This window comes from Aethalodelphis obliquidens, unplaced genomic scaffold (genome assembly GCF_003676395.1).
Source record: "Aethalodelphis obliquidens isolate GAN/ISIS:26980383/991018 unplaced genomic scaffold, ASM367639v1 scaffold33, whole genome shotgun sequence".
NCBI lineage: Eukaryota > Metazoa > Chordata > Mammalia > Artiodactyla > Delphinidae > Aethalodelphis > Aethalodelphis obliquidens.
Window position 1 is genome coordinate 15282657 of NW_020837977.1, and position 20414 is coordinate 15303070.

The 20414-nt window shown below is 39.3% G+C and overlaps 1 protein-coding gene across 2 annotated transcripts in view; it reads left to right on the forward strand.

Annotated features, from left to right (window-relative positions):
- The window catches only part of TOX (thymocyte selection associated high mobility group box), a 298253-nt gene that overhangs the window by 142820 nt on the left and 135019 nt on the right, over positions 1–20414 (forward strand). Inside the window, exon 2 of one of the 2 annotated variants that reach the window (XM_027128039.1) lies at positions 3166–3231. The exons of the other annotated variant lie outside the window; for it this stretch is intronic. Within the exon in view, the coding sequence (XP_026983840.1) occupies positions 3166–3231 (66 nt within the window). The remainder of the gene's footprint in view (positions 1–3165; positions 3232–20414) is intronic. 2 annotated transcript variants of the gene reach the window in all.

Consider the following 20414-nt stretch of genomic DNA (forward strand, 5'->3'; position numbering starts at 1 on the left):
GGGGAGAAGGAGGGGGGTGGAGAGAGGGGAGGATTTATTATAGGAATTGGCTCATATGATTATAGAGGCTGAGAAGTCCCAAGATCTGTACTTGGGAAGCTGGAGACCCAGGAGTTGTTTGTTTTTTCTTCGTAAAAAACAATATTCAAACAATAACAAATGGTATAGTTCCTGTCCAAAAGCTGGCAGGCTTGAGACCCAAGAAGAGCTGATGTTTCAGTTGGAGTCTGAAGGCAGGAAGACTGGTGTCCCAGGTCAAGCAGTCAGGCAGGGGGAGTTCCTTTTTACTCTCAGGAAAGTCAGCCTTTTTGTTCTATTCAGACCTTCAGCTGATCGGATGAGGCCCATCCACAGTAGGGAGGGCAATCTGCTTTATTCATTTTACCAATTTGAATGTTAGTTTTGTCCCAAAACACCCTCACAGACACACCCAGAATATTTTTCCAAATATCTGGACACCTGTGGCCCAGCTAAATTGACACATAAAATTAACTGTCAGGACTTCCCTGGTGGCGCAGTGGTTGAGAGACCGCCTGCCGATGCAGGGGACACGGGTTCGTGCCCTGGTCCGGGAAGATCCCACATGCCGCGGAGCAGCTGTGCCCGTGAGCCGTGGCCGCTGAGCCTGCGCGTCCGGAGCCTGTGCTCCGCAACAGGAGAGGCCACAACAGTGAGAGGCCCGTGTACCGCAAAACAAACAAACAAACAAACAAACAAAAAATTAACTGTCAAACCACCTCCCTGTGTTTTAAGGCTTAATTATAAAGCATCCAGGAATATTCTGCCAGCCTGATTACTAAATTGCCAGGTCACTGGGACTCTCGTTTTTTTTTGAAAGCCTCACAATACCATAGAAATTCTGTACAGTATCTCAACGTCATTGAGATACTGTCATCACTCTGCTTTGATAATATATTGACATTTTCAGAATTGATGGCTTACTCATCATTATGATTCAGAATATATTTATATTTGTTATGGGGATTACATGCATGTGCTAGAAAGTCAGGTTTCCTGGGTTTGAATGCCAGCCCTGCCTTTTAGTAGCTGTGTAATTTCGAGCCTCTAGCTTTGATTCTCTGTGCCTTTGTAGGTAATAATAATACTTTAACTCTTTGTAGTTGTGAAAATTAAATCAGTTAATACATGTAAAGATACAGGTAGGTTACAGGCACATAGAATATACTCAAAAAAATGGTTTTTCTTGTAGCCACATATCTTTTATTTAAAATGCTGTTTCAGCCTTGGCTCAATATTACTTAAGCGCTGATACTTTTTGAGGAAAGAGTCCTTAGGAGCAGTAACATTGCATGTATTCAATTAGCATACACTTTGGATAGACTAAAACCAAAACTTCAAAGCTTTAGTTGGCTTGAGAATGACACCAGATTTAGAAAATGAGTAAGAGAAGATGAAATAGAAAGTAACACATTTATAGAATATGCACAGGCAGTGGAGTATTTGATTCACTTCACTACTTCAGTTTAGTTTGCCACAGTCAGAGAAACTGTCCATATTTTAAATGGTTCTTTGGCATCTTAACATTAAAAACATTTATAAACAAACCAACAGTGGGTGGCGGTGGAGAAATGCTAAATGATGCTCTTTGTTAGGTTTTGAGCCGGTAGGAGTAACAGGCGGATCGATTGGGGCTAGACTACCTTTGGGCTGAAGGCATTCACTTGACTGATGGAAAACCAACCTTGGGTAAGTCACTCGGACTCAGGGCTCCTATGCCAGATGACAGAGCAACCAAACTGTCCAGCTGTTCTTTTCTGGGTGTGCTATTTCTGATCTGTCCAAACAACCACATCTTTCAATGAGTGACTTCAGATCTGTTTAGGTAAGTCTGTTCACAAAACATGAAATACATTTGCAGGATGATGTGTGAGGAAATCCTTTGGTTCTTTGAACTTGATGAGTGCTTCAGTGTCCTTAGGGAGGTCTTTACTTGTGCAGCTCACGTTTGTGCGACTCTTCAGGGCACTGACTGCTGCTGACTGTAGTTCAGAGCCAGTTCCGAAGGTGTGGTGTGTCCCCAGCGTTCGCAGGGCCTCTTATGCCATGTCTATAACACGGTTTTCCGGTGGCGTAAAAGTCCATCCACAGAACTGTGCGCGTGTATCTCCATCAGGAACACTGTTGTGTCTTGAAAAATAACTTCTCAGATTTTCAAGTTCCCGTGTCTGAAACTAGTCTGCAATGAAAGAACATTCAGACTCAGCTCTTTGAAGCTGGCTGTATTAGTCCATTTGATTATTTCCTTGGGAAAATTCTTCTTTTAACTAAAAGGGAAATGCTTTGCCCGTTTATCTAGTGACTAAAGATAGCTGAGGATTAAGTTTGAATGGAGTGATTACTGCTTTCAGAAACCCGAATAATGAAAAGTATGCTGTTGTTGTTGTCTGAACTCTTCCACAGCTCTGCACTCGAACTGCCCCCAGGAATTTTCTCCTCCCATCTTGTTCCTAATTTTTAAATTCCTATACGGATTTCTATGCATTTGTAATACTTACATTAATTCTGTGTCTTTGAAAAACTTCGGAGAGGAAAATTTAATCATCGAGCCTGTATATTTTTATTGTTATCCATTATTATTATCATTCTTAGCATGCTTGTAGTGGCACGTGCTCTTTTCAAATATTGTTATAAAATTCTTTAATCATAAGGCTATTGTGATGAAGCCAATTTCAGTCTATTATGAAAACTCTGCACTTTTTCATTTTTGAGAGCCAAACTCAGAATGCATTGAGCTGTGCCTCAGTGTATTTTCCATTATCCTTTTCTTTCAGAAATCATGCCATCCACTTAGTACTTCATTACAACCGAACTGCAATATGTATATACGTGGTACGCAAAATGAGCCATTTTGTTTTAAAACAGATTGCAGATGAAAGGAAACCATTCATTTCTTGCTTGCTTGCTGTAATTACTAGAGCACTAATTACTCCAAATCACTGACATCCAGGGTCAGGAAAATGACAACAGAAACATCAAAGAATAGATGTGGCTCTCTTGCTGTGACAGATTTTGCGTATTTCCAACCACAGTATTTTTTTTTTATGGCTACTGTTTTCCAGTTTGATGGTGGAAAAAAACAAAACAAACAAAACAAACATGCACACAGTCAAGATTGCTGAATGTTTACTATTATTTCATTCGCAGTTTGACGGTGAGAACATGTATATGAGCATGACAGAGCCGAGCCAGGACTATGTGCCAGCCAGCCAGGTGGGTTAATTAATCTTCTCTGCCTTGTTTCAAATTGTAATTAAACAAATTCAAAGAGTTGCATTGCAAATGAGTAGCACTATCAGTAGCTGCCGCAATCAGGAATAATCATAATTTATAAACAAAGCATTCAAGCCTTGTTTTCAGTTAATGAGATCGAGCTGATAAAACACCAGAGTTGGCATTTGTTGAAAGATAATACCTTGTTTCCTCTCCAGAACGGCAAGCAGCTGTTTTGCCAGCATGATCTTTCCTAAACAGTTGTTTTACCTTTAGGAAATAAAGTCTTTACAGGTGCAGGTTATTTGAGCTTCTGACTATAGATGAGTTAATTATTATAAGCTACACATGTCGCAGATAGCTTTAATGATCAATTATTGGGGCAGTTTTCAATAAAATGTTCCATTGATCTCCAGAATCGCAGGGCCAGAAAGTGCTCTATGTCTGTTTTCAAGCCAAAATCCGCGATATGATGGGAAACCTTTGAAGGGCACGTTTGTATCCATTTCCCTGGGAATGGTTGACAAGGTATTTAATCATGAGAAGTGACAACAGAAGTCCAATGAAAATGTAAATGGTTACATTTATAGACGTGAAGGCTTGGCTATTTATTTTTAGATACTTAAGACCAGGCCCCTTGATCCACAGAGGGCGTTTGAAGCAAAGTGGTGACTGCCCTAGGGGGCCACTATAACATGGTATGTAAGAACCTTGTAAGCAAAAACAAATAAATGAATAAATGAAAGTGAGGGAGAGTTCACAGGAGCATTGTGTGGACTTGCACATATTTTTTTCTGGAAGAGTATAACCATGGTAGCTTGGAGTTTCATGTGTCAGTAACTATAGCATAAACTCAAACATTGAAAACAGTTGTTTTCATATCCGCCCAAATAGATTTGATAACTGGGAAGGGTGGGGGAATAGGGAACAAAAATAGAACGATTTTTCTTCATGGTGCTTGTCAGTGAATTAAATCTAATGTATGTGTCAGGGGTGCACTTTATGGGGCTTTGAAATTTCTCTAAGAACAAAATGTCTCAGGCTTAACTCAAAACAGAGGCAGGCCTGCCTCTCCATGAACTTTGCGTTTAGAAGTCATTATGATCACTGCCTTCTCTGGCAGACATTCTGGAAACTATACTATATTGTTCAGATGAGAAGGTCATCATTAAGTTCAAAGATCCGGACTACATTTCCTTCCATTCAACTGAGTCGATCACTCTCAGAATACCTTTGGAAGGCTGGGCTTTGCATTTAGAATTTTTACTTCACTGAATTCATTCAGCTAAGTAGCCGGCAGGATCCATAGATAGTTCTGAGTAGGACTGTTTGATTAAAAAATGAAAAATGTTACTATTAATTTTCTTCCAACCATCAATCCCAAAACTGTACTGACAAGTTTAGTATTACTATTAGATTAAAGCAACCTGGTATCATCTCTTTGTTGCCTTTAGGGTTTTGAAGTGTAAGGGCTAATTGAATTTGTTTGAAACAGTAGAAACACAAACTCAATAAATGATTGCTGTTATAAAGCAGCTGCTCCCTTTCAGAGAATCATTATGTCCGCCTTAAAGACTTTTGGATAAAGGATTGGAAATTCAAAGCATATACATTATAACAACTTAGATTTTTAAATTCAAGTACAATGAATAATATTAAGCCCTGACTAAAATCAAACAACTAACATTATTTTTCTTAATATTTAAGTCAAGAGTTACCAAGAATGTTTTAAATGCCAGTGATAATTCATGAAGGAGTAAAGAGCTCCAGATACTTTATGTGCTTTGTAAAGATATAGCCGGTTTGTGTGCCTGAAGCAAACTGTTTTTTAATAATGCAGCACATATGAAAATGTTTTTAGAATGTGCTATTTCAAAAATTCCACTAATGTAAAATAATACACACTCTGGCAGAGAATAAGCTTCACAAATTACGTAAGTTGAATGGCCTTAGCTAAATTTTACACTTGACATTCCTTTTGTTTACTGTAATATGGTATATTCAAGAATTCATTACCTGGTATTCTTTTGGGAATTTTAATCAATTTACCCCTTTCGGCAACTATAAGTAAGATTTTAGTCATCCTGCAGGAAAAAAAATAGCTTTGTTCTTTTTCCTACATAACATCAAACATCTGCATAGTCGAGTAATCCAAGACAACTTGCCTCTTAGTATCTCTCAACAATTTTAATTCCTGTTCAATTGTCAAATCAGTACATGCTTTGGGACTCAACAGACTAAGTTGCTAAGTAGTAGCATATGGCACACTACTGCTCCTGTGACGTTGCTGCAGGCAAATAGCATGATTCTAAACTTGAAATGATTTTTATAGAAAGCCAGTGCTGGAATGTCTCCAGAAATGGAAGGACACTGTAAAAATTAATGATATTCTTTTAGACAGTCCCAGAGGGCTCTCTGGCACTATCTACTACGTGAATTCTATACCTCTTAAGCTAGTGTATACAAATCCTTAAATTTTTTTGCATATAATTTTGTAATCGATAGGCAGCTTTTACATCGAATATACCACCCTATAATAAGCCTGACAAGTATGCAATAAAAACCCATGACATTTCCACTTCTCCCGGCTTCGTTCTTAGAATATTGACTGTTTTCTCCTATAATAGCCCTAAGTGTGCTGGCCACTCAGTGCTTTAGACACCATTTAGCTTTTTCTTACTCTGGGTAGCGTTTGAACCATGCAATGCAAGATTTCTTTGTGGGTTTCTAGACCCTGGCTAAGGGGGCCCATGTTGCTTGATACCTCATGAACTTGCAGGTTCCCTTCTGTAGAGTTTGGGGGGAAATGTGAGTGGCTAATGGAAGGGAAGCCAGACATGAGGAGGGGCCACTGGCCATCACACACTCCTTTGTCATTCTTAACGTGTCATGTTTGATTGACCAACATGCCGAAGGACACAACAAGGAGGTGGAAGGGGATTGGGCTGCCCACCAGAGCTCTGTCCCTTCTCCAGAATAGCCCAGGCCCACTCATGCTGGGGATCGATCCTTCTCTTTCCCTGAAAAACTCAAGCTCCTTTCTCCAGCCCTTACAATTCTAGTACCTTCTGTAATTCCTTATATGTGATTGATTATGCTCAAGATATAAATGTCCATTTGAACCAAGTACATCAAAGGAAACAGGAGTCCGGTTCTCTTGACAGGAACTTTCTATGGCACCAAGGTCATTTATCTATTTATTTACTTATTTTTTCTGTTTACTTTTCCTCATTCTTTTTCTTCTATGGAAGTTACAAAAATATCATTTTCCACGACTACCTATTCATTCCATGCTTTCCACCCACACTGGCAACATTCTTTACCAGTTCCCTGGACATAGGAACTCTTCACTTCTCACCTGTGTCTCAGTTCAGGAACTGTATAGAAAAGATTGAGAAGGACTGTTTTTTTTTTTTAATATGTGTGTGTGTGTGTGTATATAAATATATATACACACACACACACACACACACACACACACACACAAGAAATAATCACCTGACAGGGAAAATCAGAAGATTTTTCTGGTGTCAGATCATGGAGAAGATTTGGTTACTTGATTGAACGATGTTTTTTAATAAATCACTTCCTCCTTGACCTTGGCCTTGACTCCAGTAAACCATTTCTTTCTGCTTGTTTTCCCTCTTTATTTCCCTGCTTCCTTCATTCCTTCTCCCCTCCTTCATATTTTCCTTCCATCCTCCTTCCTTCCATGAACAGTTATCCTTTAAGCTTGAACTAATTTTTGTTGTTAATTCTGCACATCATAGTAAACCCTAAGTATTACATGTCCTGACCTAAGATCCTGTTTTAGATTATTTTCAGGTTGTGATCAGCTTTCTCTGCTTCTTTTTTCTTCCTGCACTGGAATTGTCTCTCTTACCTGGTTCCTCAAATTTCAAGATTAAAAATAACTATGATAAAATAAAGCAATATTATTTTTTCCTGGAATCTTACAACTAAGCATCTAAAGTGCATTTTGTACCATCCATCTTGAATGGAAAAGTTGAAGAGCGCCATCTAGGGCAGCTCTCATGTGAGTTTCAGGTTTGATTTCTAACCTCCCTGGGCACCTGTCCCTAACAGCAGCTCAGACTCAACATATCCATTCGTCAAACTGAAATTCATCACCTCCAGCCCACTCCCTCACCCCAAACTTCTTTTTTTCCTATATTGCCTATAGTCGTGAGAGTTAACACCACCCCCAGCCCCGTCACCCAAGACAGAAACTTGAAGAGTCTCCCTTACACTCTCAGCCCTGAGCTGATCCTAGGTAGTTCTGACTCTACATTTCTGCATCACTGCTGAATCTGTCTCCTCTTTTCCTTCTGTGTAATTACTGCCTGAGCTCTGGACCTCAAAGGTTCTCATTAAGTCAGCTCATCTTACCTCATTTCCATCTTTCCTTCTCTCCTCTTGCTGTTGCTGAACGATCCATGTTCCTTCCTTCCTTACACACCTCCGTGCCTCTCCAGCATCTGGTTGGAGTTACCGAGGCACACATCTGCCCTGCTGTGGCATGTAGCCTGCCCACCTGACTGTGGTAGGACTCGCCCTTCTTTCTCTCTGGATCTCCTGTGCTTAGATGATGCCCGACATGTTGGAAGTGTGCAGCATTATTTTGTGTACATGTTTCAATCACCTTAACTCTTTGAGTCTTCTACTTGCGATGGTTTTCAGCCCTCCTGTGCAGACATTTAGCAAATCTGGCCATGCCCATTCCATTCCAGGAGCACCCCTCCTCCTGGGTGTCAGCACCTTGCACATTAACAAAAGACACCAGCACTTCTGTCTCCTCAGAGAATTATTTCAAGTCCAAGACTCAGAGAACTAATGTGATAATAGACTAGATAATAACAGGCATTTATTCTTACAATAATATCGGATTGCTATTTGTCATATGCAATATAATGGCAGCAGAACCAATAGGACTTTCCAAGTTCTTTTTTGTGCAGTGTTCTCTTTTTTTTTTTAACATCTTTATTGGGGTATAATTGCTTTACAATGGTGTGTTTGTGCAGTGTTCTCTTAAATCTGCTGTTAGAATTGTAATATTTTGAGGTTTGCAAACATATTAATAGCTATATCTGTATTTTTAGTTACATGTTTTCCTAATGAGAAAATTCTCAGGGTTAGATAGAATATAAATGACGTATGACAACAGGGCCTGGAAAGTATAATATTTTTTAAGAGCACTTTGGAAAAAACATCTCTTGACTTAGGCCATAAAATTTCCATGATCATGACATAAATTTGAACTATAAATTAGACCAATTACTTTTAGATTGGTTCCTTTTGGCAGAAATTTCGGGAGTAAGGTCAGCTTGACTTTTTGACCATTCACCCAATAAAATAGCAAAACTGCCAGGCTTTGAGTAATCTAGTTAGTCCAGCAAAGTCTGACATCTTAACAAGCCCAAACTAGTTACTCAAACCAGTCTTCAGTGTAACGTTCAAATGATTACTCTGCGCAGTCCCGGAGGTATTCATTACAGACAAAATTGCTCTTTTGCCTTGCATACAAGCTGAGTTTTCAATGGGAAATGAAAGGCTGCCTGGAAAAATAGGCCACCTAATTAAGTTAAACTACTCTAGCATTTGGCTTGACATCTTCATTACTCAAAATTAAAAAGATGCTTCACTCGAGCACACAAGTTACTATTGTTTATGTTGTTTTCTTCCTAAATTGGCTTCTTACATGGTAATCTGTTTTTCAGAATTATATCTTGAAATAGCTCACATATTTCATACAGTTTATAAAAATGTCTTAATAGCTGTATGGATACTGAATACCGGCGCCATGCAAATATATATCTTAGGGCTCTTGATAGTCAAGCACACATTAGTCTTTCTGCAGATTTTCTTGATCATTTACATTTTGGTATGGTTGAAATTTAGATGATTTTTTACCCACCCAGTCTTTATTATTATTATTATTAGTTGGGTATCGACTCTAACCTATAAATGATCAGTTACATGAGAAACAGAATTCCTCAAAAAAATTTTAAGTAGACAGTAAAATCTAAACTGAAATTCATTTGTCCAGTAGAAGTGTTTTATATCAACTTCTCTAGCAGAGCTATTTTGGGAACATTTTAAAACACAAACACATGTAGAGCACACCATCTCCTGATTGCCAGTTCCTACTCGTTGACACTAATGAGGCTGCTGACAGGTTAAATGTTGTGTATCATATACATTTCCAAGCTGTGGGATTTGCAAATGCAAGACTCATTTTTTATTTCAGAAAATAAATGTTTGTTGCTGAGTATGCTTGAGAATTTTATGATAATTGTCTAATAGTATGTTTTTTCAAGCGTTAGGCAAATGCATTTCAGTGATAAAAATTATGAAACTATCTGTATGGAATAGCATGTGTAACAAAAACAGATTCTCCAAAAGCATCGAGCTCCATGTGAAGGATGGTTTGCTCAGTGAACAGCTGTCAAGTGACACCAAGACATTTAGGCACCAGCAAGAGGTGCTGTGACTCTAACACACAGCCTGACCAGTTATACAGTTGATTTTGATACGTTTTGAAAACAGCCCTTTAGCTTGTTCAGAATCGTATTTTTTTGCAGCTGTTTTTCTTTAGCACATGAGCAGTGATGAAAAACTAAATGATCCTTCCTGTTAAATTTTGCAATATATATATATATATATGTGTTAGGTTTTTTTTTCTATCACTCATAATAAACCTGTCACTAAAGGATGTCTAAAAAATAGGTATGATATTCAAGTTAAGAATAGCAATATGTTGAATGATGTTATCTGTCCATGCCAACTCTACTTCCAAGACACTTTAAGATTGTTCCAAAGAAACACTAAAATTTCATTATGCCTGTATGTCAAGTAGAAGCGACTTTGCCCATTTTTAGTATAAGAACACTGAGGCTTAGAAAAGCTGTTTTTCCACCCATCCCTATATCTTCTGAGACTACCTTCTTCATATCCTCACCTGCCACCCAAACACCTTTAAAAAAGTGTCAAGTTTCCCTTTGCAGTTTCAGTTCCTTGGTTTTAGAGCAGACTTAGCTGGACTTCCCAGAAACAGAGTTTCAGTTTCATCTTTATCCCACATTTTCTTTCTTTCTCCTGTGTTTTTTCGGATCTATGTTACTTCGCAGTTTGGACATGAAAATTTCTAACTGTAATCCTAATGATTTGAGAGTAATTGGTGGCTGTCTTGGAAAATGCTCTCCATCCACTCCTTCCTCTTTGTAAGTTATGATCACTGATCCTGTCGCAAGCAAAGTCAAACAAGTGACTTCTTGGTTTTGGCATCAGGTTTTTCAAATAGAACATCCTGGTCTGAAACTCAGGAGGGCTCTGAGGGTCATGATTTGAGACCAGTAATGAAGCCTTCCTTGGATGTGACTGGGCCTCCTAGCATTTCAGGAGAAGTCCTGCATTCAAGAATAGCTAAGCCCATTGTGAATAGTTATTTTCTGAACTCACACACCAGAGTGGCCATGGAGGAGGGGGAGCTGGGGGCAGGGATAGAGCAGGGCCAGCGCCCTGTACGGAAGCTGCCTTCAGGGAAGCCTGAACTCACCTGTACTGTGAGCACTGAGCTGTTTATTTCTTATGCTCTGACTTCAGTTAAATGTCTTGCTTGCCAAGACGATGGTAAGTTTTAGTAGGAAGCTTCTGCTTGGCTGGAAGTTTAGGTTAGCACTCCCCTACCTCCTTGGTAAAGAATGAAGTCGATCCATAGTAATAACAACTGTCAGTTGGCAGCTACCTGTGTCTGTAAGGAACTAAGCAAAGGCCTTGCACTCATTATCTCATTTAATCCTTAGAACAATTCTTGGAGGATGATAATGATAGAGGGACTGGCCAAACATCAAAAAGATAGTACATATCCCAGCTAAGTTCCTGGCCCGGAAAGGCCTAATGCCCAAGTCAGACTCCATCCATGGGCAGCAAGGCCTCACTGTATTTTAGAACTTTAAGGTCAAAATGTTGATGTGCTAACCTCAGATCTTGTTAGTATTCAGATAACTGCATGTGTTACCGTGCATGGGAATACTCTGAAAAACAGCAGGTTGAACCAAGTATTTGACCATCTCTTCCCTACCAAAGCAGCAATTTCATATTTGTTCAAACACACATATAAGCTGTGCAGAGGTGAGGTGTTTATTTGCAGTCCCTGGCTTCTTTTATCCAAAGTGGTGATTCCTTCTTTCCCGTCTTTTCCAGCCTTTTCCAAACCTTTGCCTCCATAGCTGTTCCCTTTTCCTCTGTATTTTCATTGCTTTCCTTGTCTGGGTCCAGGACTCTTCCCCTTCTTGTCGTTTTTCCTTTTCTCCACCAAAAGATAAAGTATAGGAGGTCTTTGCATCACAGACGTCGCACCGCTTCCACTGCTTTCTCAGGGATCCTGCTCCTGGGAAACCGAAGGAGGAGGAATTCTATCTTTTTTAAACTCAGGAAATTATCTCCAATTGCTCATCTATTTTTTCCCTTGCCCCTATCTTCAGCTCCGCTTCAGCATAAGCTTTCTTGGTAGTGAAGACGTAGGAAGCGAGATGGTCCTCGGATACCTAGGGATCCAACTGCAATTGCTTCCTGGTACAAGATCCAAACAGTGGGAATTGCCTGTTGGAGAATGATGATCTTTCCTTTTTCTGGCCCTCTTGATTGTGGGAGGAGCCAGACCAAGAGCAGAGGCCATCTGTTTAGCTCCTCTGCTAATCTGGCTTTTTCATGAAGAATGTGGGTTTACATATGCAACATTTACTGATTTCTGTACAATGGGAAAAAATGAAAAGAATGGCCATAAACACATATAGTGTGTATTTTAAAGTTTACATAAAAATATGTACATATAAAAATAGGCCAACACTGAATGCTTAATTCCATGCTGGCTGCCTATATATGATTTAGCAAAAAGAATCTGACCATAAGCAAAAATCAATTTAGCACAGGTTTCTTAAAAAAGAAAATTTTATTAAAGCTCAAAGGCCGTACATGCTTTAAAATAGTATATTAAAACCCAAATGCGGGCTTCCCTGGTGGCGCAGTGGTTGAGAGTCCGCCTGCCGATGCAGGGGACACGGGTTCGTGCTCCGGTCCGGGAAGATCCCACATGCCACGGAGCGGCTGGGCCCGTGAGCCATGGCCACTGAGCCTGCGTGTCCGGAGCCTGTGCTCCGCAACGGGAGAGACCACAACGGTGAGAGGCCTGCGTACCGCAAAAACAAAAAACAAACAAAACAAACAAAAAAAAACCCCAAATGCATTGGGCTTCCCTGGTGGCGCAGTGGTTAAGAATCCACCTGCCAATGCAGGCGACATGGGTTCGAGCCCTGGTCCAGGAAGATCCCACATGCCGCGGAGCAGCTGAGCCCGTGTGCCACAACTACTGAGCCTGTGCTCTAGAGCCCGTGAGCCACAAATACTGAGCCTGCGTGCCACAACTACTGAAGCCCCTGCACCTAGAGCCCGTGCTCCGCAGCAAGAGAAGCCACTGCAATGAGAAGCCTGCGCACAGCAATGAAGAGTAGGCCCCACTCATCGCAGCTAGAGAAAGCCCACGCACAGCAACGAAGACCCAATGCAGACAAAAATAAATAAATTAATTAAAAAAAAACCCAATGCATTTTATTCAATTATGAAATGTAAAAAATTCTATGTATTCATGCTATGGGTTTCCCCTCTGCTCAACTAGTTCTCTGAATACAGGCAAATCATTTAACCTCTTTACTCATTTTTCGCATCTACAAAGTGGGAGCGTAGTCTCTGAGGTCTTCTCTCGAGCGAGCATTCTATAATTTCATTTGAGCATAAATATAGAACTCCAGAACATTATCCTAAGAAAAAGAATGCATAAGGTTATTCACCACAGTGAGGTTCATAACAGAGAAAAATTAGAAATACCCTAAATGTTTGGTAATAAGAAACTGGAATAAATTACAGAACATGCACACAATGATATAATATGTCGTCATTTAAGCAAAATGTAATAGATGATATTTATTGACATGAAAAATATTCACATCCTTTTAAGTGACCAGGTTAAATTATATGATGGTATAATAATATAGCTTACATTTATTGATAGCTCTTATGAGCTAGTATATTACTCAAATTTAAGTAGTTTGTAATAATTTGTAATAATAATCTGTAATAATAATGTAATTTGTAATAATGATATAAATCATTATCTCATTTATCTCAATTAATCCTGATATACCCTTAATGAACTGAATACTGTTATCAACCCTACTTTACAGATTTGGGAACTAAGGTTTAGAAGAATTAAGTAACTACACCTGCTAAGAGATGAGATGAGATTTGCATATAGCATTTCTAGCTCCAAAATCAGAGCTTTATTAAAAACAAAACAAAAGCCCAAAACAAGATAGCAAATATGGACTGAAAAGATTCTTGAAAGAATGCACATGTTTTAATAGTGTAGGTTTTTTTTTTTTTTCCTGAGTGGTTGAATTCGAGTGGTTTTTTTTTCAGGTATATTTTCTTCTTTTTCACTCATTAACATGTATTATTTATAAAATAAACCCCCCAAAAATTGTAGAAGTGAATCTCAGAACTCAATGTGAGAACTGAAGACATCTGGAAAACTAAAAAAGATGGACTGCATTTGTACATAAAATCTATGCTAAGCAATGAAATTTTAAATGTTTTAATTATCCCCTTTAAACACTGAATACAGAACGATGGCCTATTACCAGAACATCCTTGGGCCCCCCACTAGGGTTTCAGAAGTAGCTTCCCCACTTTAATATGCTCTCCCTAGTCATCGTCCATGTGTGGTTTTGGGTTGTGCTGGGGGGTGGGGGGGCCACATTATTTGTTTCCCAGAAACTTTTTTTTGAGAGTGGCCCTAGCAGCAGTCCTGGCACACAGAAGAGTGCTGGACTTCCCTGCCCTGCCCACCCCTGATCTGAGAGTGCTCGGCCCACTGCCCTAACACCCACAGATCCTGAAAGCTTCAGCCTGTTAACCCCAGCTCAAGGTCAGAGCTCTCCCAAACCCAGCCCCAGTGTCAGATACTCTCTGGGGCGGCCTCAAGCTAACCCTGTTTTCTGGTCTCATTGAGGCTTTGCACCCTGGTTCTCAATGATCCAATAAAAACAAGTCCCAAAAGAGGCTCGCATTGGGCTCAGTACCCCAGAGTTTCTTTTGATCAGTGGGCTCAATCTTGCCCTTGAAGTTTTCTTAGATGTTGAAGACCTGACCTCCCTGTTGAACCTCCTTGCTGCACTGTCTGGACTCGCTCGTTTGTCAGTTTTGTGGTCTTCCCTTCATCACCTACTGCATCTCAGCAGAAGTGTCTGATCTTTAGGTCCTGTTATCAGGGTAAATCTGCTTATAACAACCTCCCCACCCCCCATCATCCCAGCTTCAAATAATTCCTCTTTCATTTACACTCAGATATCACTTAGTTTGACAATTGAACATGCTGTTTATTGGAAGCCTAAGTTTTTATATCTCTTCTAATTTACTTCCTTTATGACAAGCTCTTATAGTTCTTTGTATCTCAAATCATACTTTGTGGGATGCCTTACACACAGTAGGTACACAACAAATGCTTATATGACAAATGAAGCTCTCATTGCCTTTTACTTAATAAGGTTACAAAAACTAATGAGCACAAATAAAATAAATGTGGTACGTTCTACCCACAATGCATTTTGATAACTGTTGCTTGAAAAATTAGTACATTGTGTGTTTTTAAATGAAGATGATTTATTGCTATTGTCTAACATGTAAAGAAAGACAAAAAAATTGTTTGCAGGATCATTGGCTTGAGCACATCAATGGCACTGTTGGACAATTCTTGCTGAGTGTTAAGATGATTTATGTAACAGACCAAAGCTTTCCACAGTAATACATTATAGTTTCAAGCTATCAACCCTTGTTCATGCAGAAACAAAAGAATCTGAAAAATACCTATTTCTGAAGGTCTTCTCAAAAGAAATTGGAGATAATGTTGATGCTATTTAAACTCTTTCTAGGGAAATCACCATTACATTCAATATCAACTTCTGAAAACATACAGAGGAAGTTTATTTTTCTAATGAACCCAATTTACTTTGCTTTTCATTCAGTTATTTAAATTATGCAACAAGAATTTTCAATAATACAAGATGAAACATGTTTAAACATGGGCATTTTTCTATCCTGAACTTTCAGAAATTATGTTATAGATTAAAAATTAAGGCATTTCACATAAATTTGATGGCAGTGCTATTTATTTATCTTTCAGATAAAGATCTATATGAGAACCATATTTTACAGTGTTATAACCATAGCCATATTTTTAGTGTGTGCATGATTGCATGAAGCCATCACATAATTTAAAGATATGTACAAGATGATAGCTTTTGAATTCTTCGGAGTTATGGGACCTCTTGTCACCAAAGATTGAATACTCTGTATAATGATTGCAATATGTGGACAAAACCCCACAAATACAAGGCCCTTCTGGTGGAGAAACTAGAGTTTTAGAAGAGAAGAAAAGACAAAGTCCAGTAGAGATTTCCCATTATTTGTTCCCAGTCAGCATATATTAACACTCTATCTAAACAGTACAAAAACATAAATTCTCTGTAGTCAAAAGAAAAATCAGCCTAATTAACATCCCACCTCCAGATGTAATAATGTAGAATAAGAATAAAAAATAAGAACAGGCTGTAGTGAAAGGAAGTGTGGATTGCAGAAGGAGAAAATAATGTAAACAGGATACCCAGGCCATGGAATATGTAAAGCAAAATGATGAAAAAGAAATGTGAGCATGTCATTAAACAGGCAGGGGAATGAGATCGTCCAGAAATCAGATGAGACGTTTTCCTTCCTTTGTCACTGAATTGGGGATGCTGGGGGTGGTTGGACGTGGGGAAGGACAATGGCTTTAGTCAAGAGGCTAGAAAGGTTTCCAAAAGATCAAATCAAAACAGATCGGAAGGATCTTCTGTTACTTTCCTAACCCAACTCTTGATTCTTGTCCCCAAAACAAACCATCTGATCAGCAATTTGACAGCAGTCTCCCAGGGAATATAGTTTCCCTTCGGACATAAGACAGTATGTTAGCAAGTATAGCTTTTGTTGCAAACTTAGACACTGAAATTCTGCTTCACACATTCATTAGCCTTTTACCGGGGTCAGTAGGATGGAACTGTCAGGAACTGATCAGCCTGGGTGCCGGCCCGCAGTAGAGCTCTCTGAAGAATCAGAGCTGTGGCCCTCTGCACATGAGGTCCTTATTGCCTGAGCTCTCCAGCATCTTCGCCTATTCACCATTTCCCACTATCTTTTTATTCTTTAATTTCAAAACTGCAATTTAATCCCATTAAAATAAAAACAAATGCTATTTATGGGGAGCAATTAAATGAATACATTATGTATGAATAGGGCTACACTTTGCTTCAATATGAGGTCTGATCAATGGCAAATATACTGAAATTCCTTTATTACGATGTCTAAATCCTCTCCTATTTGGTCTATAGTTGTTTTCTCAGACATGACCCAATCCATGGCATATATAAACACATTTAACAATAACCATAGCTATGCCAGAGCTGCCATTTATCAAGAACTTTCTATGTGGCAGACATATATTATTAGGCTTTTTACCTATCTTATGTTTTTGTTTTCATGCTCATAAGAACCCCATAAAGCAGGTTTTGAAACTGAGGCTCAAAGGAGAAACCTGTCCCAGAACCCACACTGATAAATGCTTCAGAGAGCCTGCAGCAGCCCTGTCTGCTGGACTCCAGAGCCTCCAGTCTTTCCAGCATGTTCCGTGGCCTTCTTATCAGTCACTGAGGAAGCATAATGAGTACTCTCAACCAGTCCAAGATCTGTCGCCTCATCGAGAAAGATGTAGCACTTCGTAAGCTCAATACGCAAATGCCAGTGGTAAGGTTGCAGGACAATGGCTTGAGACAGTCACTGGGTCTATTATTGAGAACCATAAAAATAGTCTCTTGAGGATGATAATTTTGAAATTACTACTTTAATGCTTCCGACAGTCCCCTTATGGCCTCTGAGAAGTTCGTATATAGTCCAGCGTTAGCCAAGCCTCGTGAAAGCACAGCCCATTCTACCCACGTATCATGACTCTTGGCTTCTGCTCCCTGGACACACAGGGACTCACAGAGCCTCCCACTCTAGGATAGAGCCGTATCCCAGCACCAGCAGCAGAAGGAGAGTCTCCTGTGTCTAGGACCAGTGAGTAACTTAGGATCAGGGAGAATCTGGTTGAGTAACAGTAATATAATTCTGAGGTCTTTGACTCATTTAGATCATGCAGACTAGCTATGGTTTAGAGCAAATCACTTTGCATGCTGCTTTGTTTCCAGTTTGCCTTTCATTAACATGGTGAAGATCCAAGATAAAATTAAATATATTGTCTTGAATTTCATACCGTTAACCCTAAGTACTTTCTCTTCATTTGTGTAGATGGTCACCATTGACTTTTATCATTTCTTGGGGAAGAGGCAGCTGCTGAGAAGATTCTGATCTCTAGATTGGGAGGGGTAGGAGGCACTAGAAAGGCTGATAAGGAAGACGATGCCACCTTGAAAGGCCATAGCTGCTCTTCTCCAGCGTTGTAGCCTGGAACCTAGCCTCCCAGATTCTCAGAAGCCATGGATTGACTCCTTGGTGGTCTCTCACTGAGGCTAAAAAAAGTAGCCCAGTGTCTCATCGGGATATGCAAGGTCTTAGGAAGGATCAAATGATCTTTGGTCTCAATAGAATTGGAGAATGAAAGTTTTTTTTAATACCTGGCCTCACTGAGACTTGAAGGAGGAAAATAAGCCCGAATCAGAAAAGGACCCTGAATCAGGAGAAAGTGCAAGGAATGATTTTCACTGAAGCTTCTATGACTACTCAGTCCCTGGTCTCATCACCAATGTCCCTGTTTCTGTGCTCAGAGCACCCTCTCATGCGCTCTCTATCCACTTGTCTAGTGAGGCCCTTGCTGGTAGCCATCCCCAAGGGATCCTGATGCAAAACCAAGGCTTCCACCAGGTCCTTAGCCAGCTGCAGTAGGGATTAGGTTCCAACAACTTCTGAGAGCCAGGGGGCCCCAAACTCGCCCTTAGGAATCCTCTGGGGCTTCTGTGTTACCACGGGATGGTGAGTGCAAACCACTTCAGGGGGACAGATCAACAGCCAGAGAGGGACACTAAACTACCCTACCCCAGCCTTTCTCAGGCTGCTTAAGCCTTTACATCTTTAACAGGATACAGTACTTTTGGCTTCTCAACATGCTGAGCAATCAGCATTCCATACCATGCTGTCATCTAGCCAGTGCATTCTTGGGAATACAGGACATTTATTCAAGCCCATGGCATAACAGTGGTATAGTCATAAACTTCACGCCTTTGAAGAGTCATCTTCACATTCATTTCTTCTTGTATGCATTCATTCAGTGATCATTTGTTAATTCATTCAACAAACATTGAACACTGATTGTAACCAGGCAGCTTCATGGGGAATGAGGGAAAATACTGAATCATATGCGATTGTTACATCACCCCCAAAACTGCAAATTGCCTCTTAATATATAACTTACTGTGGTTAAGTCAAACTTATTAGGTTTTAAGAAATCAAAATAAAGATGTCATGCCATGGAAGTCAATGTTGAAGAATTAGCTAATTCATTTCCAAACTTAAAAAATAATTAGTAATTAGTCTGGCATTGAAGTTTTTGTGAGTTCTGTGACATTTTGACATTTATACAATTACCGTGATACTTTTATATGGCATCGATTACAATGTAATAGGCTCCTGGCAAATAACCATCTCATGACTTCTAATGTGAAGAATAGAAACTACTAAGTAACCTTTTGTTGTTAAAATTCTTGATCCACATAACTACCCATTACCAGTTAAGTTGTGGAATCTGTGGTTTTGGTATGTAAGTGCACGGATTAAATAACATTAATGTGTAATTACATGAAAATAAACCATGTAGCTTAGTTAAATTGCAGTACAATTGTTATCACTGGACGTAAAGTGATACCAATTAAACCTTCCTTTAAAACACCACAAATTAAGATTTAACTACTGGAGAAATTCTAGAATGTAAATTTATAGTACACCATAGGTAGACTATCCCTGGGTATTTCAGAGGTTTAATGTCATTTATAAAGTTAAAAACATCTTTTTCCTTTATGGCTGGCATTAATTGTATCTTATTCAGGAAGGTTTCAAACAGATGTCAATTAACTTCTTAAAAGATAGGTATCAACAAGTTCAGCCTTTGAAATGTTGTCAGAAAGACAAATTATGAATACTTGTGCTCTTCTAGGGTAAATATTTGATTTTAATGGGATAGGCATTGGGATGGAATTTGGGACTAGGAAAAACCAGATACTAATGCTAATACTAATTCTTAAATTGTGAAATTTTATTGATCAAAAACAGTTGAGTATTGGCAACTTTGTATCATTCAACTTAATAAAATAATAGCAATTAAACTAGTTATGGAAGTGTTAGAACTAAAAACGCCTTCCTCCTCCATATATCCATCCCTCAGACGTACTGAGTTGATTGCTTACCAGCTAAGTGAGTGTTATTTAACTTCAAACTCTCAATTTTCTGTTCAGGAAAACAGGGTAATAATAGCTATACAAAGGATTATTGAAGACAAAGGGCTAAATGAAGACAGCATAGTCAAAGGACTCAATACAGCGCTTTCTACGAAGCCAGCATTAATAAGTGTGCTTCCTCTCCCTCCCACCCCCCACCATTTTGTGTCTTTTATGCTTCTTATGTGAATACTTGTACCAGGGGCTGATGGTTTAGGTCTACAGATTAAAGGTCTAAATTATATTAGGCAAATGAGAATTTAATCAAACTTGCTGTTTTGACACAGGGCACTAGTATATCTTTCAGACAAGAGGTAGATACTGTAAACAGGAAATTTTGATAACTTACGATTGAACTTTTAGTGCTGGTGATTTTTTCTTTTAACAGAACTTTAGATACTTAAGAAAAATTATCTGCAGAGATGAATTAAATCTTCCCTTCATACGCCCCCAGTCTGTAACCCACACGTGCCTCTACGGGACCACGTCTCAATGCCAGATGTTCCAAGTAGCTCTTCATTTAAGCGTGTCTCCTGACAAAACCTAAACAAATATATCAAAACTTGTACAACATTTAGCAAGTGCAACTTGAAGGTTTTCTTTCTGTTAGACAAA